This window comes from Pelecanus crispus, chromosome 1 (genome assembly GCF_030463565.1).
Source record: "Pelecanus crispus isolate bPelCri1 chromosome 1, bPelCri1.pri, whole genome shotgun sequence".
NCBI lineage: Eukaryota > Metazoa > Chordata > Aves > Pelecaniformes > Pelecanidae > Pelecanus > Pelecanus crispus.
Genome location: NC_134643.1, coordinates 64,630,976 through 64,657,379, shown reverse-complemented (window position 1 = coordinate 64,657,379; position 26,404 = coordinate 64,630,976). Strand labels below are relative to the sequence as shown.

General features: G+C 42.1%; 1 protein-coding gene across 1 annotated transcript in view; it reads left to right on the top strand.

Annotated features, from left to right (window-relative positions):
* The first annotated feature begins 8,686 nt into the window (after nucleotides 1-8,686).
* The window catches only part of TBXAS1 (thromboxane A synthase 1), a 231,588-nt gene continuing 213,870 nt past the window's right edge, over nucleotides 8,687-26,404 (top strand). The window contains exon 1 of the mRNA XM_075706989.1: nucleotides 8,687-8,854. Coding sequence (XP_075563104.1) covers nucleotides 8,757-8,854 — 98 coding nt within the window. The 5' untranslated portion in view covers nucleotides 8,687-8,756. The remainder of the gene's footprint in view (nucleotides 8,855-26,404) is intronic.

The following is a 26,404-nucleotide window of genomic DNA, read 5'->3' as shown; positions in this document are numbered from 1 at the left end:
GAGAGGTGATTCGAGACAGCCAGCATGGATTCACCAAGGGCAAGTCCTGCCTGACCAACCTAGTGGCTTTCTATGAAGGAGTGACTGCATCGGTGGACAAGGGAAAAGCAATGGATGTCATCTATCTAGACTTCTGTAAAGCCTTCAACACAGTCCCCCACAACATCCTTCTCTCTAAATTGGGGATATATGATTTGATGGGTGGACTGTTCAGTGGATAAGGAATTAGCTGGATGGTCACATCCAGAGGGTAGTGGTCAACAGCTCAATGTCCAAATGGAGACTGGTGACAAGTGGAGTCCCTCAGGGGTCCATACTGGGACCAGTGCTTTTTAATATCTTCATCAATGACACAGACAGTGGGATTGAGTGCACGCTCAGCAAGTTTGCAGACGACACCAAGCTGAGTGGTGCGGTTGACACGCCAGGAGGACGAGATGTCATCCAAAGGGACCTGGACAAGCTAGAGAGAGTTCACCTGTGTGAACCTCATGAGGTTCAACAAGGCCAAGTGCAAGATCCTGCATCTGGGTCAGGGCAACCCCCAATATCAGTAGAGGCTGGGGGATGAAGGGATTGAGAGCAGCCCTGCGGAGAAGGATTTGGGGGTACTGGTGGATGAAAAGCTGGATAAGAGCCAACAATGTGTGCTTGCAGCCCAGAAAGCCAACCTGATCCTGGGCTGCACCAAAAGAAGCGTGGCCAGCAGGTCGAGGGAGGTGATTCTGCCCCTCTACTCTGCTCTGGTGAGACCTCATCTGGAGTACTGCATCCAGCTCTGGGGCCCTCAGCACAAGAAGGACATCGACCTGTTGGAGCGGGTCCCGAGGAGGGCCACCAAAATGATCCAAGGGCTGGAGCACCTCTCCTATGAGGACAGGCTGAGAGAGTTGGTGTTGTTCAGCCTGGAGAAGAGAAGGCTGTGGGGAGACCTTATTGCAGCCTTTCAGTACTTAAGGGGGCCTATAGGAAGGATGGGGACAATCTTTTTAACAAGGCCTGTTGTGACAGGACAAGGAATAATGGATTTAAACTAAAGAAGAATAGATTTAGACTGGATATAAGGAAGAAATTTTTTACAATGAGGGTGGTGAAGCACTGGAACAGGTTGCCCAGAGAGGTGGTAGAGGCCCCATCCCTGGCAACATTCAAGGTCAGGTTGGACGGGGCTCTGAGCAACCTGCTCTGGTTAAAGCTGTCCCTGCTCACTGCAGGGGGGTTGGGCCAGATGATCTCTAAAGGTCCCTTCCAACCCAAAGCATTCTATGATTCTATGATTTTGACCTTTCTTTTTCCTTTGTGCCAGCTTATCCCCTCTTCTGTGCTAAGCCTAGATGGTGGTAGTACCTAAGTAGTAATGCCTGTCCTGGTTTTGGCATGTTTGTATTGTCTAATCCATTGTACATCCTTTTGCTCTTTCTTTTTGCTTTCTTATTCATCTCGGAGGGATGATTGCATCCAATGCCTCTGATTTTAGTCAGTTAGAGATAAAGCACAAAGGCAGAGCTGATACTGCCCACAGTTCCCAGATGAGACCTGATTCTACCATTCTTGGTCAGCCTAAGGGCCATAACTCATGGGAACGTTCTCCGTTCAGATCTGTGGGCTTCTTCTGGAAGCATGTGCTATTTGAAAAAACAGTGGTGGGCCTCAGGTGAAGAATGCTTCTTTACCTCATCTGAGGTTCAAGGGTTTTGTGACTTTTGGTGCCTTCTTCCTTTTGTCATTTTGAGTTTTGACCGGGTATTGATAAATGTGTTGTATTACTGAATTTACTCTTTCAGATACCCTGCTCCCTTATGTCTGTCATTATCTTTTTACCTGTTCCAGGCCTTAGTACTGAGCCTGTCAGGTCCCTGAGGGCACCAATAGATCTTAATTGTCCTGATTGGCCTCACCTGAGGCCCCCCTACACACGCTGCCCATGTGCCTGGGAACCCACTGAAGGTTGGGTCTGGGGCTTCATTTGCTGACTTGACCCCCTGGGTTGCCCCTGGTCCTGGCTCACCCCTTGTTGTGCCGATAGACCCTGTTCCCTTCCTCCTATGTTCAGCCTGGTGGGCCTGCACCCCTAGGTGAGGGCTGGTCTAAGCGGGGGTTTCCCTCAGCTCCCATCCCATTCCCCCTCCTGGCCCTGGCAGCCCATCTCCAGGGCATGTGAGCAGGCTGCTGATGGTCTGTGTCAGCAATCGGGTGCTTTTGAAAGAGGTGTGGAGCAGCAAGTTCACCCAGCTTTTGGCTTGTCCTTTTCACAAGCAGAATGCAGGGCGGATCGCTGCGGTTGTCGTCCCATGACAGGATGGTCAGATCTGCCTCTTCCTGGCTGCTATTCTCCCCTTGGTTCTTTCTATTTGTTCTTCAACTCCCCTTCTCCCGTTAGGGCAACTTGAAGGATGCAATGGCCAGGGTTTCTCCATCTGGCAATCCAGGAGCCATTGCACTGCTTTGTGCAATGCTGATTGCTGTGGCTAATTGCCTCCAATGCGTCTGCTTCACTTTTAAGGAGGCTGTGTGTAATCTTTCTCTAAAGAAATCTCTTTGTATCATATTGAAAGGATTCCATGATAAAATTATTGAACTGCAAATTGGAAAGGTAAGGTGGAGAATATAGTAGCTACAGATAGCACACTGAGCTCTCAAAATATTTCCATTAATTGGAGAATACCAGCATTCTACATCTTCCTATTTGCAAAATGCAGAAAAAGACTAGGCTTTATATGTTTTGGTGTCAATCCCACGAGCTAATGGATGAAAGGGAAGTTGATAAGCACAGTTTAGTTAATTAAGTTATAGAACAAGGTGCTTTTGTTAAGTTTTTCACAGTTCTTTTGACCCGTAGTCCAGCACTGAAACGCAGTTTGGAGAATTCAGGCCTTGAGTTTGCTATCTAGAGTAGCTTTTCAATCAAACAAAGAAGGTTCGGGTTTTTTCATGGTGTTTAAAAACTGAACTTCACAGAAGAAATTATAACTTACTGGTTCTTACCATGGTATTGTTACAAAGGCAAACATTTATACATCTCTGTGCAACTACAAGACTAGTCTAGGCAGGGTTCTTTGGCTTTTGCTGTCAATGTGGAGCTATTGATCCATGAACATAAATCCTTACTTATCTCCAGTCAAGTTTATAGGACAATGAAATTACAGGATTTCTTGAATCAATCAATGTTTCTAAAGCAAGCTATAGAAATATAAACAAGTTACCGATTATTTAATAAAGGCAATTTGCTTAGAAATGCCTGGCCATGGGCAGCAGATGTTACATTAATTTCTGCTTTCTCTGGAATTTCATTGGGGCTGCAAGAACTTAATGTCACTATTAGCAAAGGTAACTTTATTTTAGAAACTCATTCCGAGCTCTCGCAGCAAGAGGAAGAAACTGTCATTCCTTTTGACCACAAAATCTGTGCTATTTCTAAGTGGAGTTCTTTGAAATAACTAGGATATCTCACAGCTTGTTGCTTTAGAGGGGACTTAGTACAGTGGCACTACATTTAGTTAGCATAATGAGTTTTTTAGCCCCTGTGATATTTACTGAGTTTGAAGTACTGTAACTTTTAGTCAGCTAAGATTAAATTTGTAAGTGAAGTACATATTTGCATAATATTTTAGGTTTCCTAGAATTTTAAGCTGGGTGCCTGTTTTCTGAGAAGCATTTAGGTTAATATAACCAGGTTCTGACTTGGGGAAACAATTTATGTATAAAAGTGTGTCTTTCTGTTTCTCAGTAGGAAGCGTCATGAAAGTGGCTTCCTCAGCGTGGTTTCACAGTTACCATGTTTGCCTTTTAAGATCCAGTTCATTGGAGTTATTTTATTCAAGGTGGTTCAAGAATCTTCCATGAGCCCATGGTGTCCTTTTGGTGCTCCCATCGATTTTGAATGCAGAGCAGGATCTTTGTAAGTGCACTCCGATGCCTCGGTGGTCTGTGTTGAGTAGTTTGTCATAGTTTATCATGCAGGAGTATGAAACCATCTGATTAATCTGCTTGGTCAATCCTTGAACAGTGATAGTAATAATGAAGTTGTAGATGGCCACTGTAAATCCCTCTATTCCAATACATTAATATTCCCAGTACTTTGGCTATTAAGGGTGTTTTAAATATAAAAAAAAATCTCTGTGAAATGTGCCTTTGATATTTTTGATTGGTCTACCTTAAAGATGTTAAGAATTCATTTTGGCTTTGGAAAGGTTTTTGTCTTTAAGAGAAATTAGTATCATATATACTTACACAGTTTTGTACATGGGCTTTGTTAAAGCTTATACATAAACTAAGATCTGATTAATCTCATGGGTTTTTTTAAGCTGTTCTGTGGTATTTGCTTTGCAGTATTTTGTGGCTACGCTGTCTATATAACACAATTTCCTTGATCTGAAGACTACAAATTTCTATAGAGAAGAACTGCTATAGAATTAAAACTTAACACCTTTCTAGACTTCCTTCATCTATTGTAAAGTTGGTGTGGTTCAGCCTTAATTAGATTATTATAGACCTAAAACATATGAGGTAGAATAGCATGAGAGGAGTTGAGTTTGGTCATTAGCAGGAGTTCGTGGTTAGTCTAGCCGGTTAGTCATTAGCCTCTTGAAATACATGAGACTACATTTTCCATCTGATATGCTTTGAAGAGAGGTCAAAATCCTTAACATGATTTAGGTCTGCTGAGGTGGTCTATAATCCGGCTTTTTAATAAGCTCTGTAGTTCATGTCCAAATGATACTTGTGTATGTCAAGCATTGCTGCGGCTCATTGCCACACTTGTATTCATTCTGAAGTTGAAAGGCATTGTTCTGGGAGATCATTTACAGAAAACATTCCTTGAGTTAGAGTTTTAAGGCATGAAGGCTTCCTGGACAACCTGGATTGTCTCTGTGTCAGGTTTTTTTTCTTTTTCAGTGGAGGAACACTTCAACTTCTCACATGTTGAATGCTATAATGTACTTCCCTTTTTTAATATTTACTGCTGCAAACGGCTGTGCAAGCTGAAGCTCTGGCTGTTCAGGATTGAACTGCTTCTGTCTTTTAGGTCTGCCGTTTGCTGGGGAGCTCCAAGGCTGCAGTTGCAGCAGTGCTGGGGACTGAAGGCTGAGATGGGTGTCTTGAGTGTAAGTTTGTGTTGAACATGTTTTTTGTTGTTCTTGAAATTTCTGTTGAACAAGGTGGTGATCTGTGGATTTTACTTGCTATGGAAGAGAAGAGCTCGGATGGCACTGCATCAAGGAGCTGCAAACCTTGGTCGAGTGAAGCCTTGTGGAGGCAAATGCAACAGTGCTGCTGACTCACAGCAGTCTGACAGGAAAAAGCTTTCTTCCACTTCTGCTTGTCTCTGGCTTCCTTCGGCATGCAGTTAGTGAGGACTTCGCGTCTGTCTCTGTAGTTCTTTGATACCATTATCACTATCGTGTCTGTCTCTGTAGTTCTTTGATACCATTATCACCATCGTGGCTCTGCAAAAAGAACTGGGAGACTGGTGAAAAATATCTGTGCTATTAACTAGTTAATTAGGATGGTGTTTCTCATGTTAAGGATCTGTAATGAGAGAGGGAAGACTGGACAAAGGAGCGATAAACAGCCTGTTTTCATGGCTGTCTGCATCCCTGACTGCTTTCCCCCCAGCCCCACAAAGCATCATGTGGCTTTTTGTGACTCTCTCCATGGAGCTGAGATCCTTAACTCTGGGATGGTAACTGCGAGCATGTGGGTCTGCGGTGAGGAGAGCTCCAGGTGGGTTTTGCAGTCAGTGCTGCCCTTCTTAATGGTAGGAGGTGCCAAGTTAAAACACTCTAGCAAGAAACAGGTGCTGAGGCTTAAAAAACAAAACAAAAAGAAAACCCCAACATCAACAACAGAAAAGGATGGTTGTTGTTGTTGGGAGCTTGATTATGTGTTCTCTTCCAGATTGGATGCTGATGTGAGAGCCTATTTTCTTTCATAATGTGTGTGTTTAAGAACTATTCATCCCACCTACCTCCCAGTGTGACTGGAAAAGGCTCCAGTGTACTTTTTAAAAAACAAGTGAGGTCTGTACTTGACTGTGTTTGCTGATAGGAGTTTTCCCGTTGACTTTAACGGGAGGGCATCAGTCCTCTATGTGCAGATAAATATGTCCTTTAATTAAAAAGCCAAGTAAATTAAAGCACAGTGCAATCGGAGTATTATTTTTTACCTTCTACACTTGTGGTGATTGGGTTTCTTCTTTGAAGAGACTTTAATGCATATGGATATTTGATTTTTTTTTTTTTTTTTTTTTTTAAAGTCCCACAGGATGCGTTGCTGGTTGGGATTGGCTTGTGCCCGCCGATTAATTCCTTGTGTCACTGGTCTTGAATCTTGTTGCAGTTGTTCTTGGAGAACTTGGCAGCAGCAGCAGCAAACCGGCAGAGCTGTTATTGACCCAGAATAGCAATAGCATTGTTAATACAATAAGCAAGGTTTTCTGCGAACTACCATGCTATTCTGTGGAGCTGATGAGCTGGTTAACACCTTTTACTTATTCTGCAAGGATCTGAAGCTGGAAGGGAATTAATGCAGTTGTGAAGCACAGAAAACCGAAATAGCAGTGATTCAGTTACAGTAGAGCCAAATTTTCTTAAAATTAAACTCCATTGTGTTAGAGACTTTACTTTTTTGATACCTATATTATTAACTTCTCTGATAAGAGCTGAAAATGTAATACAGTGATATTGGAGAAGCGTTGCACATTAAATCTAAGCTATTATCTTGGGGTTGTATGAGAAGAAACCACTCTTCATCTGGTGTGTTATGGGAATCAGATGTTGCAGAATTTCTGTTTCTCAGGGTTACCATATAATTCACAAACCTAGTTTTTTTGGTAGTTTTGATTTCCATAACTTTCAAATAGGTTGTATGGAATAGGTGGGAAGTCTATGTGCTACAATACATATATGGGTATTTCTAGTTTCATAAGTAACAAACGATACTGGACAGATAGGGGAATTTTGTCACAGGCAAGAGTGTTTACTTGCAAGCTGCGGCTGCCGCTGAAGCTGCTGAAGATTTTTTTGATAATGGCATTTGGTAACTTTGAGTGTAACAGGTTGATGGTCTTCTCTCACAGAACTGCTTCAAGGTTTGCTTTCTGATTGACTTTTCTAATTGGACTGGATCAGATGCTTGAAATAGGATTTGCAGGCAGGAAAATATGGAAGAAAGCTGAGGAATTCATATACTACAGATGAACCATTTCCTGAACTGCAGTCAAAGCCTGACTGTTCATATGTAGGTTGTTCAAGGGAGTGTGACAGCTTGACTGTGCCACAATGCAGAGATAGTAGATGTTAACTCTGATACTACAAATACAACGCAGGGGTAGCCAAAGTATCTCTAGAGAGGCTAGTTAACGGTACCTCCAGGGGGGGAACTGCATTGATCCAGGAAAATTTGCTGTAGTACTCATGAACCTTTGCTGTAGTACTCATGAACCTGAGATGATACAGCCAAACAGTGCTGTCTGTGTCAGTGTCGTGGTTTAGCCCCAGCCAGCAACTCAGCACCACGCAGCCGCTCGCTCACTCCCCCTACCCCAATGGGATGGGGGAGAGAATCGGAGGAGTAAGAGTGAGAAACACTCCTGGGTTGAGATAAGAACAGTTTAATAATTGAAATAAAGTAAAATAGTAATGATAATAATAACAATATAATAATAATAACAACAACAACAATATACAAAGCAAGCGATGCACAATGCAGTTGCTCACCACCTGCTGACCGATACCCAGACAGTTCCCGAGCAGTGATCACTGCTCCCTGGCCAACCCCCCCCAGTTTATATACTGAGCATGATGCCATATGGTATGGAATAGCCCTTTGGTCAGTTTGGATCAAGTATTCTGGCTGTGCCCCCTCCCAGTTTCTTGTGCACCTGGCAGAGCCTGGGAAGCTGAGAAGTCCTTGACTAGCATAAGCAGTACTTAGCAACAACTAAACCATCAGTGTGTTATCAACATTATTCTCATCCTAAATCCAAACCACAGCCCTATGCCTGCTACTAGGAAGAAAATTAACTCTATCCCAGCCGAAACCAGTACAGTCGGTTACCTGGTGTGACAGATGCTGACTTATGGACCCTGGTACTACAGTTGGGTTTTTCTGCTCATTAGTTTTTCTTTCTATGTAAGTCTTCTAGTAGTCACATTAGAATAGTTTTCCCCTAATACCTCCTTTCAGTTGTCATAATTTGAAGTTGACTTTGTTCCCTTCTTTTAAGGTATAACCAGTTTGGAGATTAAGTGCTAATGAAGTTTTCTGTTGCAGAAATGTTCTATTTTTATTCCTTCAGAGAATGCCACTGTTTGTATGCAGGGCACACCTGAAGGTTCTTTGTATTCTTCTTCCACGATCTGTACCGTGGTCAGGCTCTCTCCCCCTTTTTTTCTCCACACTTTCCCTGGTTTCCCATACTTGATGTCTAAAAACCTATTCAACAGCACTGATGTCTCAAGCGGTGGGTATGTAAATATTTACTGCCTTGGCAGTCAACAACAGCAGTGGGAGGGGGAGGAAATTGCTACATCCTACCATTCAGGGAACCTTCAAGTTCTCTCTCAGTGAGTGCAGTCGATGAGAACAGGAAAGGTTTGCAGTTTGTACTTGACTTGATGTGTTTTTGCTCGCTTGGTTCCTGTTTTGTTGCAGATGTCATTCATATAGCTGTGGAAGGCTTTATCAGCTCTTGAGGAAACTTTCCCCTGCACACACACTCACACCACTCAAGGCTGGAGCTGTAGTAGAGGAAAATGGAGCCTGTAGATCTCCTGGCATTTGCTTCCACAGAAATGAATAGTACAACGGCCACCCTGGCTTTGCTGGCAGTCTTCCTGGTTCTGCTGTATTGGTAAGTGATAATGGTGATATGGGCTGCATATCAGACACAAAGCCTGCTGAAGCTCCCCCAACATCTATAGTCTTTTATTCGTAAGGGGAAACTGGAAGATAATTAGCTAGAAGGGACATGGAGGGGGAGTTGGTTTGGATGCAGAGGTTGAAATAAATATTCACAAAACTCTTGATGCTTTTTGTAGAATTATCTTCCTGCAATATTTTCTCATAAGTGCTTTACCAACAAACTGCTAACAAAATTTGTCTTCAAAATTAAGAACATATTATTGTTGGTTTCTTACTAATTTCTGTAGGTGGCAGGAACGTTGGTGCTGGTCAGAAAGAAACCGAGTTCTTGTTGCAGGGTCTTGTTGGACCTCTTCTCTCTACTATGCTGCACACTTCTCCCTTGCCAGGTTTCTTGGCTTAAGTGTACAGACACTTTAACTGCTGCTTGAATTTGCTTTCTTGTTCTTTCCACACTGAGTAGTGGATACAAATCAGAATAACAACAGCCCTAACAGTTAGCACAGTAGGCATTGCAGTGATCTGTGCTGAAATGAGAAAACCCCACCCTGTCCTGATAATTTATTTCAGAAATTAAAGTAGCTGAACTGGGAATGCTTTTCTGACTGTTTTTACTTGAATACCTCTGCAAATCCCGCCTTCCAGTCAACCAATGTTTTTTCTCATTTGTGTTTTCAAGAAAAAGTTTTAGGGACGGTGGTAGAAAAAGAACCTCTGACAGAAACCCAAAGCTAATCTAGAAGAGAATAGTGATAGCACCATGAGTTTAGCACGTTGTAGTAGCAGTGTAAATGACAGATCACTTCTGCACATATTTCTTCATTCTTTGACCCTGTTGAGCTTTGTTCAACTTCCTTGTGTGTCAAGGGAGGGTCTAGAGGGACTAAAAAAGAGTCAAGTCAAGCCCATACTTGATGTGCGTTGCCATATCAAGTAGGTGGGTGAGCCTGCTTTCTTAATAACTTCTGCCCAAATCATCACAAAGTTCCAAAACTTCCTTTGAATTTTACTGGGAAAAAGAATGGCAGCACAAGATGTTTCAGTAAAACTATGTTCAACTGCTGACCTGTGAATCTCTGTAAAGGGATGAGAGGGAGGGCAGAGGCACATCCATAGTTCAGAAATGCAGCAGATTGGCTTGTGAGATCTGGTCGCCTGTGAGACATCTGAAAGAGCCTGATGCTTCCACATAGCACAAGATGTGCTGAGGTCTCTGAAGACACAGAACTGCTCCGTGTAAATGTAGGGTACGTTCTGGCGCGTACTTCTCCAGAGCCTCATTTTCTGCTTCAATTTAAGGAAGGCTGTTCCTCTCCTTGAAGTGAAGACATGGCAGCTTAGTGCAGAATTCAGTCTTGCCATAAACAAACCTAGCTCTAATTGCAGACTGAAGTCAAAGTTAAACAAGGCTCCTGGCTGTGGACAGTCAGCTGCTGAATTGAGTGCCTACCATATAAGTTTCAAAAAGTCCAATTTAGGAGTGAGGTGGGAAATTGCCTTACAGTAGGGATACCCCATTCAGTGTTTCTCCTTTCCTGGCTGAAGGTGAGTACTGTGAAGGCAACAAATAAAGGAAGCTGGGATTTTATATTGGAAAGTGTTTTATACTCTTACCTGCTAATGGTTATTACTAACCAATCTTGTTGATCTACAGATACAGGTTGATTTGAAGTAGCTTATTAGATACAGGTGCCTATAGGTCACTCTTCCAGTGAGAAGCTGGTGTTTCTTAAACTTTCAGTGAAATATGCTGGGCAACATCTGTGGGCTATTGACAGATTTGCCTGGTGGCTAAGCTGTTCAGATCCATTTATTTCAGTAAAATGCAGTGACTGAACCTGTAGGGTTAATGGCTTGAAGCACATCTGCAGGTGCAGTGGTTGTTGTTCAAACCTGTCAACCTATTCATTTGAGAGTCTGTTTTTTATAAATTTTTTTTTATACTGCATTTCTGTTTAAACAAATGAGTAGAAACCAATGCGTGCTCACAGCTTCCTTTATTCGTGGCTGAAACCTTGGGTTCAAGGAATTATTTAAAGAGTATGTAAAGGGTTGCTAATAGAAATTCAGGTCCCTAATTCTAGAGAATGTTTTTATTACAATCATGTTGCATACCCAATCGTCTGGCTCTTCTAGGAGTCAGAAAACACAACTGTTATGTATGGCAGGAGTAATAATAAAGTAATAACTCTTCAAGTTCCTTTGACGTTTTCATTCTAAGCTTTATTCTCATTTTTCAATAACTTCTGAATTCTTCTTTTTCTATCTTTTTCTGCCAGCGTTGTATCTTTTCAGAGGGGCAGTCATGGGGGAAGGGAGGAATGAATATTTGCTGTTGTAAATTTTGTTTGGGTAGTAGCTTATGATTGATCGGGGTCATACTGTGTCAGCTCTTGTGTGAGTACAAAGAATAGGCAGTTTGTCCACCTTGTTGGCTGTAAAAGGCTTACAAGCTAAACAGAAGGCAGTTGCAGCTAGAGAAGAGAGTCGACAGATCTAATGCACACTAGAATAGTAACACTGTGATGGAAACTGTTGTGTTACTGAGCTGTTTCCTTAGCATGACTTTTGTGGATGGGGATACTCAGTGGTTTAAATGACACCCTTGCGCTGCTGCACATCGGCTCAGCCTTAGTTGCTGTTAGCATGTGTATTGTAAGGCCAGCTGTGATTTATCACAGTTGAGCTGGCAGGTGGTATCTTGCTAAGTTGCGATAAGACCAATCTCTTCACATTTTTGGGTAAGGTGAGGTCATATGAAGCCAGGAGAGAAGCAAGGGTTGATTGGGAAAAGGAGGAGAGGCTGTAGCTGCATAAAAATAAACTCCTAGAGAAGATACAGGTCTTAGGAGGAAACTTGGATGATTTGGTCATTTTTTTTAGACTGTTATTTATGGTACAATGAAGATCATCAATAACTCTTTATAACAAATCCTCTAAGAGCATACCTCTGATTTCTCATGCATTGCCATCAGTGTAATATGAAGGTGATGCTTGTAGTGTATTGTCAATTTTAAATCAGTGGAAAATTCAGCGACTATAATCTCTCAGTGTTTATCTTCCACATGACCTTAAGTCAGCTGTAAGGAGAGGCTTTTTAAGGTAGTTGATTTAATGTCGGGAGTAGAAAGAACAGAGAAGCTTTCGGGTACATAGTCTCTTCAGATTTGAAATGGGAAGAACAAACCTGAGGTTGCTTTTTTGGTAATCTGTTAATTTAACTGGTGTGCTCAAGCCTGCTTGCTCTCCCCCATTCCGTCCCCATTCTTACTACTTGCTCTCAGTAAGTCAAAGTCTCCTCTTGCAGACATCGTATCATGGATTCTTCAATGGCTCTTGCTACCTCATTGCTATTGTGATAGACAATGAAATTACTGCTCAACCGACCACAAAAAGGCATAATATGGCTGAATACATAAAGTTCAGTAATACCAGTGGCACAACACTGAGCACTCTTAAAAAATCTCCTGTTCGCGTCCCTCCCAGCCCCTGTGATTTCTACTAGCCAAACATTATCAGAGCAGTTTCTTTTCTTTCTCAATTGCAAGTACTGCTGTCTCTGTTCACTTAATCTCGGAGAATCTCAGGGTTTTTTCAGGCATGAAATAAAAACAAACACTTAAGGGAGGAATGAGGTTAACATTTACAAATCCCAGTGATATTCTCTACTGAAAAATACAGTAGTATATCTATGCAACATATTGTTCATTTTCATTTCAAACATAGGCTGAGTTGGGTATCCCGTGCTTGGTTGTAGCTGCAAACATTGCTTTGTGTCTTTCTTTTTGCTGTCTGGGAAGATGTTTGATAAAATGAAAGCAGGAGTTTATCTTGCTTTAAAGTTTAATGTACCATAAGCTTAGCATTATGAAGAAGCTGTCACAGCATTCAGATACCTGTGTTCAAACTGGATTATCAACCCCTTGTCTAAACAAACCTGGGTTTTTTTAGAAACATGGAGGTTGGATGGGATGTGTTTGTTTATGTTTGTAAGATACACGGCTAATTGCATGCTTTCAAACATAGCAAAACATATACTAGCAGTGTTCTTGTCTGTTTCTGAAAAGCTAAATCGTTCAGAAAGATGCCATTTTTACATTGAAGTAATATTAATGATCACTTGTGTTACCGAAATGTATAGAGGGATTGAGAGATTTGGGTTTCACTGGATCTAGATACTGTCCACCCGTTGCATAACAAATCAATCCTGACCCAAAGCATTTGCAGTCTCTGATCAAAAAGAATAAAAACTGAACAATATTTTTTTTCCTCTGGCCTTAAGCCTAGATATTTGCATATACTTAGATGCAGGCGATACTTAGACATGGGGGACAACATGCGTTAGAGTTCATCAGTGGGTACCATACCTGTACTAGACCACATCAGAAGTTAGTCTCAAGACAGGTAGTATTTTGATACAGGTGGCTTCAATACTATCGCTTGTTTGGCATTACTTCACATCTGTGGTTTTGGAAAGGGCTCTGAAAGAGAAAGTTTTGAGGTAATTTGTCTCCAAATAAAACTTCATTCTGGTTTTGCAGAACCTTGCTATTTGGGCTTGAGTAGGCAAAACTGAGATCAAATAGATGTCAGTTTTGGGGTTTTTTTTTTTTTCCCCAACTAGATGCCACCTAAAACTAGATTTTGCACCATTTTTTTTCTCCTCAAAAAATCAGTATTTGCAAAAGAAGTTTGATTGCTAGAGCTCTAGGCTTACGGTTTGAGTGTAGGTATAGGGTGAGCAGCTTATTCTCCCTAACACATCCATATAATGCTTCCAGACAGATCCAGTATCAGTCAGTAAAAACTTGGATCCTTTCTGAAAGGAGCACCAACTGTGGGTGGGTAGTCCCAAACTTTTCCAGCTGTCACTGCTGCCATCAAAGGCACAGGGCTGCAAGGACCACTAAGGCCTGGGCATGAAGATCAACATACATCCATAAAGATGTACAGCTCTGCTCTCAGGCTCATTGAGTTGAGAGGTTCCGAGAGGCATCCTAATGTTAAATGCGTGTTAAAGCATGCTTGTTTCCCCCGCTGGCAGAAAGCACAGCTCCGCAGACATCATCGAGCGCTCAGGGGCTGGTGCTCCTGTACTGCCGGTGAACGCTCCTCCGTCGTGCACATCCCTTCCGCAGCGGTGGCTGACCTCAGAGCCGGGCTCCAAGGTTACACTCCCTCATGAGTCTTCCCCTATTACAACCTTGTAGCTTCTCAGTTTGCAGTGAACCCCGCGTCAGGTTTACAGAGTCAGATGGCAGGGAAGTTTTGGGTTTTTATATTCTGTTAACCCCAGCTGTTTTTTTTTTCCTGAAACAGCCATTTTGTCAGTGGAACTCATTCTGCCTCCCTCCCCTTCGTTCAAATGGCTTATGAAAGCTAGAAGGATCTGACTCAACAGGAAACATCAGCAAACTGCTGTTGATGACAGAAAAAACTAACAGATTCCGAATTGTCTTTGTCGTGCAGCTTTACATCAAGCAACCCTGGAATTCCCACTAACGTGTCAAACATAATTTGATCCCACAGCTGTGCAATATATGGCCTCCTCTTTGAGCTAAATCAAGCATCTCTAGGTGAGCCTGAGAAGGAGCAGAGAGAGCTACTGAATTATAATTTGGAAAAGTGCCACGCCACAAATGACTACATACTTTCTTTCTCTGAAAACAACGTAGATTTGATCATCCAGAATTAAGTTCACTCAGTGCCCTGATTATGCTGCTTTTAGGTAAACAAAGGTCTCTTATTTTTTTGGGAGAGGTAGAACAGTTTTCCATCATTGCTTTTGAAGCTTTGGAGTTAAATTCTCTGGGATGTCCTCAGAGGCTGTTATAAAACCTCGGTTATTCTGATAAACGTAGCTCAGCCTCTAGTGCTGTGCAGCTTTGGTTTTGCTTGCTTGCATTTTGCTGCAAAACTCAGAGGCCTCTTATGTTCAAGTTTTTTTGTTTTGTTTTGTTTTGGTTTAAATTTAGAGATTACAAAGCCAGCCATGTTTATTTGAAGATCCTCAAGTGCTTCCTGGTTTTTTGCTTTTGTGAAGGTGCATTTTACCCTAACAAGTCTGTGTAAAGGAGTAAATCTCCGGCCTATTCATTCCTCGTGGTCTTCGTTTTTCCCTAAACCTTTTTGTGCCTCTCCCTATAAAATCCCTCAAGCACAATCTGGTTTTAGTGCACAGAGATTATAGTGTTAATAATATGTTAAGGTAGACCTACAGGGATAGGTTAGCTTCATTTCACGAACCAAGTATATTTACCTGTCTTCCAGCATCGTCTCCAGATGTAGTGTCCAATGGAGCATGCTGCAAAGCTGGCTAATGTTCACAAATGCTGCCAGGCCAAACAGGAGCTGGACGCAGCCCTTGAGCAATCCTGTTTCTGCTTTCCCTTCCTGTGGGGCTTGGAATGGACTGGGTCTGGTCTGGACTGGGTTGCACAGGCAGGAGTGACTGGCAAGGGGAGGGGGATTACTCTGGCTTCTCCATCAGGCAGCTTCTATGTGGGAGTCTTCTCTGAAGCTTCGTTTAGCTCTTCTGGACTAGCACTTTGGTTTTAACTTCTGATCTGCTGTTTGCCTTGGGGCAGGTTGCTTTGTTTATCTTGAGGATATTCAGGCACCTTGCAAACTAATTTTGGGTGCTCTGAATTAGCTTGTAGGAGTTCCTGCCTCCATCTACTGACTGTATTAGGAACCTGAGGAGCTTAGCACACTGCTTTCGGTGCACTGAATGGAACTGAACTTAGATGATGAAAGAAGGCAATGTAAACAACCTCCTTGAAGAGAAGGCTCTGCCTGGGCGAGCAGTGGGGCACTCCATCCCATCGCGCAGGGGCTGTCTCTTGCTGTGCCTGTGCATTTAATTGCCAGGCTCAGAGGGGCCTCTCAGGACTGCTGTAATTCCTCCAAAGAGTGCCATGAACTCTGCTCTCCCCTGAACCCCAGAGGAACATATTGACAGTTCCTGTGACTGCCCTGCATGGGGGTGACTACTTTTGCATCCTCATGTGCCCCAAGGGGCGTGGACTTGTCACTCCACATCTTTCAGATAGTGGTCCAAGTGTCCTGCCAGCCTGGCTGTGCTCCTTCTTAAATGGAAAGTTAAATCAATGGGCAGTTTTGACAGGTTAGACTTCCTCAGAGTGCTGAAAAGTAAATCTGTGTTCTCCCTTCTGTTGTCTCCTTCAGCACTGCTCCCATCATTAAAAGAAAGTTGCTTATATTCTTCTTCACTCCTTTTTGTCTTTGCATCAGGCTTCATCAGTAACAATGTTTGGTGTGTTTTGTCCTCATTACTGGCTTACCGGTAAATAATGCCTTTGATTGCCATGCCTTGTTCTTCTGTAGGGAAGTTTTATACAGTATTTAATGGAGCTGTCTGAAAACTATTTTAAAATAAAATATTGACATATTATTGAGAGATTGTCTTTTATCAGTTCCCCTTGACATACCCGAAACCTTTAGATGGATTTTTCTATCTGTTATCTCCCTACATTTGTTTTTGGCTTTTTTCCCTGTTGAAAACAAAGTTTACTGTTCCATGAGCTCAGTGTGTGCTAACTGCTGAGAAACAGCCAGCAGAAAATGCTCAGAGTATTTTCTGGCTTGGGTCTGGAAATGCGTTTATTTCACTTTCACAGGAATAGTGGAGGAGCTTGAGAAAATTATGTTCAGTGTCTGTCTCTTCATTCCCTTGCTTTATGTGCCATTGATTACACTGGTGACAATTTCTTTTAAGTTCTGCTTGTTTATTTTACATGTATTTTCTATGGCTGGAGTGACTGCAGGTCAATAGGAATACAAGAGTTTTAATGCAGGGGTCATCTAGCATGTGGTAAATTCTCCATATCCATTTCTCTGGTAGTTTCTTCCCTGGCCAGTCCCTTCTTTCATGGTTCTGCAGGAACTGTGGGGTTATTGGAGGAGTTTATTAAGGAAGCAATAAACAAGGAAAAGGGCAAAATCTGTTATATTGGTTTGTTTCTTGGATAGGAAAAGAAGCTGGATGCCCAGCAATGGCTGGAGAAGAACTGGGAAGAATGGGTGGGAACAGAAGGACATGACTGCATATGAATTTGAAGTGGGTCATGACAGACTGAGAACAAGTATGTTTGGGAAAGTTGAGGCTGGAGGAAAGGGGTTGAACTGAGATGTATGTTGGGAGTAGGGCATGGGGCAGTGGCTGTATGCTTGTGTTGACAAAGTGAAGTCTACTTCCTTGGAAAGAATAGTTCCTTTCAGCTAGTAGGAATCTTGTGACACTTGTTAAGAGTTGAGGGGTACGGGAAGGGTGAAAAGGCAGTGGACTTTAGAGGAGGTGGATAATTGGTAACTGTATGATCACAAGCTCCTGCTATATGAATGCTCTTGGATGAGAACTATTGGCAGAGTTTTGAACCTGTAACCCTAAGTATTCTTTTAACTTATTCAATAGCAATAAATCTGATGTAATCTGGGCATGCATGTTTGTGGTTTCTCATCCAAAAAGCTCCAAAGAGCTTTTATGTAAACACCCTCTCAGTAGAGCTATAACAAGATGAAGAGGTTGTCGGGGCACGTGGTTTGAAATGTGGGAAAGACATGAAATATAGCCACCCTGGGAGAGGAAGGAGCAGCTAAAGGATCTTCAATGTATGGCATGCTAGCATGAGGGACAGAGTGATGGCGGTCAAGACTGCAAGAGCCTTCTTCCAACTCTTAAAATACCAATATGATCTGTTTGCTTTCGCAAGACTTTAACAAACCTCAGTTTTAAGATTTTCTGAAATACTCATCATGGGTTGAGATGCAGCAATCTCTCCAAGAGAGACCGCAGTATAAGCTTCATGGTAGGAAAACTGAGAAGCTGTATGTTTATGTTAGGATAGATTTCAGCGACTATAACACTAACGTTCTGGATTGTTTCACGTGCCTGAAAGTTATGACGTATTGTACCCAGCATGGGACTCTGGGTTGCCCAAATATTTCCTCAGTAGCCTGTCAGGTCAGAGGCTGAGTGAGAGACAATACAGCTTTGAGAAGAGCAAACTCCCCTTGGTAGTTCCAGAAAGTCTTCAGATCCATTCTGTAGCTAATGAAGCAGGGCTGTTCTGGAGTGATGTTCAGCAGCCTTCACTTCTAGATACGTATGTGGCCTGCTGTCTCTCATCTCCTCTTAAGAGCTAAGAATAGGTGGTGCAAAGATAAAGGATCCTCAGTTTTGTGGTAACTATTCCTAGCTATGGCAACAAACCTTGAGCCTCTCAGATCTCAGAAGAACAGTATTTTAAACTTTGTTTGTCTACCAGAAAGTTTTAGACTTCAGGTCATTTCTCACAGTTTGGACACCATCCTCAGTAGTTACATTTTTAAATTTTAAAAAGTTAAAATTATTAGCAATAGTTAATTATTTAGTGGTTTCACAATTTATTTTCTTTCCTGAGATTCGACTTGTGCTTAATACAAATGGAAGTGCTATCAACTTGAGTGGAAAACCAGCCATCTGGTGTTCTCCTAGGACACAGAGACCTGTTGTTAAATGAAAGAGACCATCAGTTGGGTGTTAGGCACAGAGGAGTGAGGAACCTCCCCAGAGCAAGGTTGCAGAGAGAGCTTGGAATATCAACCGTGGGCGCAAGATCATGGAAGGACCATAAAAGTCTGTGCCTTTGCAGGCCATGCATCTTGTAAGGACTGGTGTATTTACAGTGTAAGGATGTTCATCCTGCCCAGGACTCAGACTGGGATTTGAGACTTGGAATTGTGAGTAGTTTGTCCCTAGCCTGCCTCCTCAGCTTTAGTAGAAGCAAGCTATTAACAAGCATGGTAAGGGGGCCCTCATTTCCCTGATAGCTGGTGACTCAGTTCCTCTTTCAAACCTTGATGTATCACTGATGGACATTTTTCTATTTAATTTTTGACATTTCTAGGGATTCTGTGCCATGAAGCCTTTTCTCCCTCTTCCCTCCCTTTTTGTTTACGTTCCTGAGTGAGAGCATAGCCAAGCAGTGAGCTCAGTGCCATGGAAGCATTTTATATTTTGAGCAGAGATAAAAATCTCATTCCTTCTATAAACAAAACAAATCAACAGATGATGCCCAGGAGAACCATTTCTCTATAGCCATTTTCCTCCAGCTGCTTTCTATTCCGTGCAGCTTGCAATGCACCATATGAAATACGTGTGTGCCTTTCTGTGTGTGCAAAACACAGGTTTCCTCCTGACAGTGGCAGCTCCATCATAAAAAAAAAAAAGCATCCCATGTTTTCTTTTGCAATGCTGTAATAATAAGATTACTAATAGAGTTGAGATGTTTGGTTGTTTAATAGCATATAGCTTAGCAATGCAAGAGGAAATGCTGGAGGAGCTCTGCAGTCACAGCCGCTGCGTCTTCACTCTGAATGGGTTTGGAATATTGTTGTGGGAGGATGAGGGGCAGAAATAATCTGAGTGAGTTTGAGTGCATCATAAACATGGGGGGGGGTGGGGAGGGTACAGCCAAAATGCTTGTTTGGAGTTCGCTGCCCTGCATGTGCTTGTGTGTGTCCCTGTGTCAGTGAGGAGTTCCTCTCCGGTGCTGCAGCAGCTTTGTGGCTGGGCACAAGCCTGTTGCAGGAATAAGCCTGGTGGAAGGCAATGAGAAATGGCCCCTCCAGCCTGTTGGAAGCCCTTGGTTGATGGCACCTCGTGCTTTCCTGCTTTTGTTTGGCCATGGTGAACAGTTGAGAGGCTCAGGTGAATAGCCAAAAGCTGCAAAGGGGCAGGGGGTGAGACCCAGCAGCACCATGGGAGGAGATCATGCATGGGAAAGGACTGAGGGTGCTGGATGAGGAGCTGGTAGAGAAAGTGCATGGTGAGGGCTCACATGCTTGGGAATAGTTGCAGGTCAGTGCTTGGCAAAGGTGCAGCTGCAGCTGTCTCTTATCCCAGCACCATCTTTCTGCTCATCTCCCTGTCCTGAAATGTGCTTCTGTAGAGGAGGAGGGTGGCTAAGCCAGATGTTCCTAAACTGGGGCCTGCGGGAGTAGTATTTATCCTTGCAGGGGCAAGGAAAGGTGATAAAAGTTTGAGCATTGCTAGATTAATGGACTGTCTTTTTGCCGTAAATAGTCTGTAGCCTCTGAGACGTGGAGAAACTTGGAGCTATCAGTGGGGCAGCAGGGCAGTAAAATTTGGCAACACTTCTTCTGGTCGCCTTGATAAAGTGTGGTAGTGTGGTTTAGAACTGAAGGAAAATACTGTGGTTTCTCATCCAAAAAACTCCTGAGAGCTGTTATGTAAACACCCTGTAAGTATACATGGTTGTACACACATATGTATACATTTATATTTATATATAAATACATAGCAAGTGACTCAGAACAAACAGCTTCTAAATAAGCAGCAGAACATAACCGATGTGATCCTTGGAGAGACCACGCTCAGTGCCCAAAGCAACCCCCTTATCCCATCTCTAGCCAAATGACTTCTGGCAGCTAAGGAAATAACCTTGGCTAAAACCAATAGAACTTGTATAACAGGGATGCTAGCTATTGACCCCGAATGTATTTTATGACACCACCTTGGTTTTGCCTTGTATATCTTCATTTTGTTGTTGATATGTTGTTCTGCGTTTTTGAAAAACTGCAGTCTCTACACACCACTCCAGTATTTGTCATTGCAGCACTTGGGCTGCGGGTTCATACTCATCAGCACTGGATCATTCTCTAAGGCAGATCTGATCTGGACCAAGGTGGGTGTCATGAATGCATGCTTCTGAATCCTGCTGATTATGTTAATTTATCGTGAATGAGTGACTTTACACAGTTTGATTTAGTAGCAGTTTAGAATTTACTTGTGACAAATTGCAGGATTTGTGCCCGCCACAGTGGGCACACGAGGCAATTTTGATTTAATTAACTGGAGTGCAAGACAAGTACTTTATACCATTTCTGCTATGCTGCTGGTAGGAGATTGGCTGTACCTGATCTGGTTCAAAGTTCACTTTTCCATATTAACAAATTTGAGTTAAGAAAGGTTGGTTGTACCAGATCAATGTTTTGGGTGGTGTGGTTGGGATGGTTTTGTTTGGAGGCTTCTTGCCCTAAACCTGGATTTACTGTATCATTAAAACATGGTCTCAAACTCACTTGAGAACTCAGTTCAATTTACTTTGTGCAATTGCCCTGGGAAAGTTAGGGAGCAGCAACAAAAGTTCAGTAGAAATTTCATTCAGTGAATTTTCTCTGTGTGCTGCCAAGTACACTTGAATCAATTTTTAAAAACTTGTATTTGTGAATGTGTTTCCCAAGGTGATTTGCTTATGTCTGAGCATTTAGGCTTGTAGCATCTATGGAGCTCGAATTTAGAGCTGGAAGGAAATGAAAAGCAAGCATTGTAACATAGCTGACTTTTTTTTTCAAAGCAGTAAAATATTTTAGGTGCCCAATTCTTTTGAAAATTCAGCTTTAAATGGGGGTGGTTATCAGTCAGAAGTCTTGTCTGAGTTGGTGGTGGCAATGGCTGGTTGTTTTTCTGGGTGACACTATTTTGTGTCAAGTTGTAGAGCTGACTGTAAAATTTAAAAACATTTTGGTAAAGTTTACATGGACAACTTGTCTCATTCATTATCCAAGAAATTAACTCTTAAATAACTGCTCTAAGCTGATTTACTGGTGCAAGTCCTTTAAATTCATAGGCTGAATTTGGCTTGCATTGCTTAGACCAGTGATAAAACAGTGTTGGGTTTTTTTCTTTCTTACCTGAGAACAGTTAGAAATAATTCTCTCTCCTTTCAACTTTCACATGGACCTTTTTCTGGCTGGAAAATGTTGTTAAGCATAATATTGATACAGTAAAAGAGCAACCCACACAGAAACCGAAGCTGCACCATAAAGCTTTCTCTGAAGTTGCTCACACTGGTTATGTAAATAAAAGAAAATTGATGTGGTTTGCAGAATTGTGATGATATAGGGGAAATTTCTCTTATGTGGTAGAAATTGTGTGCGCCTATGTGTGCCCATCTATCTGTCCAGCCAGCCAGCCACCCACCCAACTCTTTGTTGTTTTGGTTAGCTCTGTAGCTGGCATACATACCACAGAACCACTACCTGGGGTGGAAAATGTCCTTTCTCAAGGTTTCAGGGAGGATCATTACAGGGGCTGTTTTGTCTTTTCCTTGCTTGGCAAAGACCTTGTGACTGAAAAATATATTGCTCAGTTCAGGAGGAATTACTGTATGTAGTCAGACATTAATGACTTTCAGTTGAATGTGGTGGGTTTTGGTTCTGATTCCAAATAGTTTGTAGAGATTTAGTGCACTAGGGGATGTTTCAGCCCTGGTGACTGTTGATCCCCAAGGATGCAGCTGATCCATCTATGTTTTTTTATTTGTAAATTGCATTGAATTTGTAAATAGCTGGTGGCCAAAATCATTATCAATGTTTTAATTTAAGGATCAATCAGCATTTTCAAAGGCTGGACAGTTTCAAGAGCTTTCTCTGAGCAAGTTGGAGGCTTTGTCTTGTAGGCTGTGAGCAAATTGTTACAAAACACAAGAGAGTTGGTAGGAGTTTGTAGAATCATAATTAATTGACAATGTTTTTTCAAACCTCACATTTTCCAAGTTAAAATAAGCTATTAAAATAATTTAGAACAGTGTTGTGATAGTCCCTTGACACATGTGGGTAGCTTTGGGTTAAACATATAAATAATGCTGAAAGGACTATATATAGTTCCAGACTGATCCAAGGACAACTGAAAAACTGAAGGTCAAATAACAAAATGAAGAAAAGAAAATTATAGCTCTCCTTGTTCTGTTCTGCAGCATGCTGCTTGGCAGCCGTGAAGGTTCAATACTGGGGAATTTGTCACATACAACTATTTATGATTTGTACTTTAAGTAAAGCAAGTAAGCATGAAGTGTGTGTACTTATTGACAAAAGCACATCACTGAGTCTTGTCACAGTGAATCTAGACAGCAGCTCCTGAGTATTGCAGAATTTCTGGGGCCTGGATATTAAAAGATCTATGAAAGACCAATTAATCAATGACGTCTTTCCCCATGCTCTGTCTTGACCCTTGGGCTCTAGCAGATTCTGCCTGGAACTGAGCTAGTGTAACCACGTGCTAAATGGTGGGCTAAGATCATTGCTTGATTTTTTTTTTTTTTTTTTTTTGTACAGCTGTTAAAACTGTTGAACAAGAGGAACTTCAGGTTGCTACTGACTTGGGAGAACTAGGAGTCCGTGCTTGAGCAGGAGTTTGTTTAAACAGCCCAAGTGCAGAGCCCAGTGCTTCTATTTGCAGAGATAAGGCAATGAGCTTCAACCCATCCAAGTCAACCCTCCGGTGGTGGTGGGTTTTCCCTCCCTGACGGAGGGCCTGATCCAGGCAGGATCCGAGGTAGGCACTAGGTTGTATTCTCTTCACCTAGGAAAAGCAGTTTCACTTAGGTGGCTGCAGGTAACACAGGCACTCTGAGAGCCACAGGACCAGATCTCAGTGGGTCATACATATTTGTTCAGCTGAGGATCTGCACAAGGACGGCAAAACTGTGAATGCTCAGGCTGATGATAAATTGATGGAGATTGTCAGTGATGTGATTTGTGCAATCATGTTTATGCGATGTTTCACTTGACCTAATCTTGCCAAGCCTGATCATGCCTATGTGTCCTGTTGCACAGCTCCCCGGCATGCCCAAAGCACTTGCCTGCTGGGCAACCAGGCCACAGTTCCTGGGGCCAGATCCCTTCCCTGGGGTATCCTCTGGCCACTTTGCTCCAGCCAGTTGACACATTCTGACTACTATGCTTTTGTTAGGGGATTTTGGTAGCACATGGTGTAATTAATTATTTTCAGAGGCTTTACTGCCTTTAAACTAGTTTCACACTAGCGTTCCTCTCCCTGAACTCTTTATGAAACCTTATTCAGTTGAAACTGCAGGGTGGTATCTCACAGAATAGTGGAGTTTTCAAATTGGGTCATATACTTCATATCAAATGTGTGCATTGTATGGACAATGTCTGTTCAGACAAAACATTGGCTACCAGTTGGGTGAAGATCAAATGCATCCTTAGTGGTCCTCAGGAATGAATGGGAATACATGTGGTCCAACTTGGCTAGCAACTTGTCCCAAGATGGATGCATTCAACTCTGAAACTGCAACATTCAGAGAAACTGGCTTCTTTTTCTTAGATGGAAACCATGTCTTGCCTAATCTGTGTTTTTGCAATTTCTCTTTAAATATAGGACTTGCATGTCAGAGATAATGGGAAACAATTATTTCCTTCCATTTGAATTTGCTGGTGGTGTTTACATTTCCTACAAGAAAACCTCTCTCTCTCTCTCTTTTAAAAATATTTTTGTGCATGCTGTGTCTAAATATAAATCAAATTAGAGGCCCAGTAATTAGGGCCATCCCTTCAGCAAGGAGTTAATCTCTTTGGAGAAGCGAAGAACAAATTGGGATTGTCCTCAGCCAAAGTCCCAGCTGATGCATCATTTTTGGTTGTTTCTTCAGCTCCTGAATTTATTGTGTTTAATCTTGACTGCATTTCAGAATAAGGTGTAAACTCAGTTATGGTTTAGAAGGTTGGTTGAAGTCTTACCCTGGTGAAGGCCCCTGTAAACTGAAACTTGAAATTTGGCCTTAGAAGGTTGTGTAAAACACTAATTCCTGCAAATTCTTGCAAATTCTTGCAAATCTTGTGTCTCTTAACAGGCATGTTTCTAACAAATGGCTGTTTGCCCACTTCTTTTTTTTCAGTATTACAAGGGGCACTTAAATGAACGGTGCATCTTATCATTAGTTTAGTTGTGCTGTTCATTTATAGCTTCATTTCCTTTACCTCAGACTTTTACAGATTATTTGCAGACTAATTCTGTGTTCATAAACTTAGATATGCAAACATGATTTTTTTTTAATCACCAAATATTTTGTGATTTGGGTGAGGAATCCCTGGGCAGAACAGGGAGTTCAGCAGTGCCACAGGTGAATGTGGGTACAGTTCTGGCTTTGCTTTAGTGTATGAAGTGTAACACTTGCATGTGCATGCACGAGAGGAGGAAGAGGAGATAAATTCCTGAAACCTCCATTCCCCTTACTGTTGACTACCAAAAAGGAATTAAGAAGGAACTCCCAGCCCTCACTATGTATGGTATGTCACCACAGCATATTTTGAAGTTGTTTTTGAAGGGCCATTAACCTTACTATCTAAAAGCAAGCAAGCAACCAGCATTCTTCTAACTGCCAAATGCAAGTTAAATGGATGTTTAAATTGGTTTTCATCTATGAAGAACATTTTGTTGTTCATGTTTAGTCTGTAAGGGTGCTCAAATGCCCCAGTTAAAGTCAGAGCCAGCCGCATCAGGAGAAATAATCTTTACACAATGTGCTATCTAACTATGCATGCCTTTGTGATGAGAGAAATATACCTTTCCTAACAAAACCAAGTAAGAAATATCTTAGGAGCACAGAAGGCTTGATTATGATCTTTATTACCTTGCTGTAAAGCAAGAGCAGCACCACTGAACTCCGTGGAGTTACTCTAAATTGAAGTGTGAGCTCTGAAATACAGAGCAGAATAAATTCACTTTATATACTTTAACTTGGAGAAGACAAGTCTCTGTGGCAGCCCCAGCAGGATTACCAGCATTCAATCAATTTTGGGGCTTGTATATCCCAGCATTGTAGGTAGGCTTGGGAAGCTTATTTTGCAGTAGAAATGTCACTGCTCTTCCACAGAATGCTCCGCTAACAGCCAAACTTCCTAAATAATCATCATCCCTACTGTTCAGCGTGTGAACACTGGGAACAGAAGTGTTGGGGGAATCTTTTGCAGTTCTGGCAGAAAACGTGTCTCTCGGAGAATAGGAGACTTTCCACTGGCGCAAGTCCTTACTTTGAGACCTGTCTCTTTGCTGAGACAACCATCTGGCCATCTCTGAGGGATGGCGGTTTGCGGCGTGTTGCTGCTGGGGGTGGGTGTTATCTTTCTAGGTGGCTAGGAAAACCTTTTAGGCTTGCATGCCATCGCCCTGGGCAGAATGTACAACTGAAGGATTTTGAATGCTTAAATGCATTATTCAAACTCCAAAATATCGTGCAATTATTTTTTAGGGGGGAACCCTAACCCTGATGACTTTCACTTTTGCTATTTAAGCCATAAACGAGTCTTTACTTGCTCATAGGTTTCGGGACTTTAAGATTGCTTTCGGTTCTACCTAGCAACCACACACCTAGAAGTAAGTTTTAGTTGGAGACCTTTATCCATGCCCAAACTCCACTTCCTTATGCAGTCGTGCAGCTTTAATAGTGATGCTTTCAGAAAAATCCAGATGATGAGGGATTCATGATAAAGCTGTGAGATTTTGTTGCCAGGTTTATTCTTGTGGAGCAGAACTAATAAAACTTTAAGGAAGAAGCCTTAGCCAAGTTTTTAAATGTAGGCTATTTTTATTGTGACAAACAAAATTAAAAAAAAAAACCGTGAAGCTTGGCGATTGAAACTCAAGTTAATTTAATTCATGTGGCCAGTGTAGGCTTTTTGGTGAGACAAACAGGTGTCAGGTGCATAGAAAACA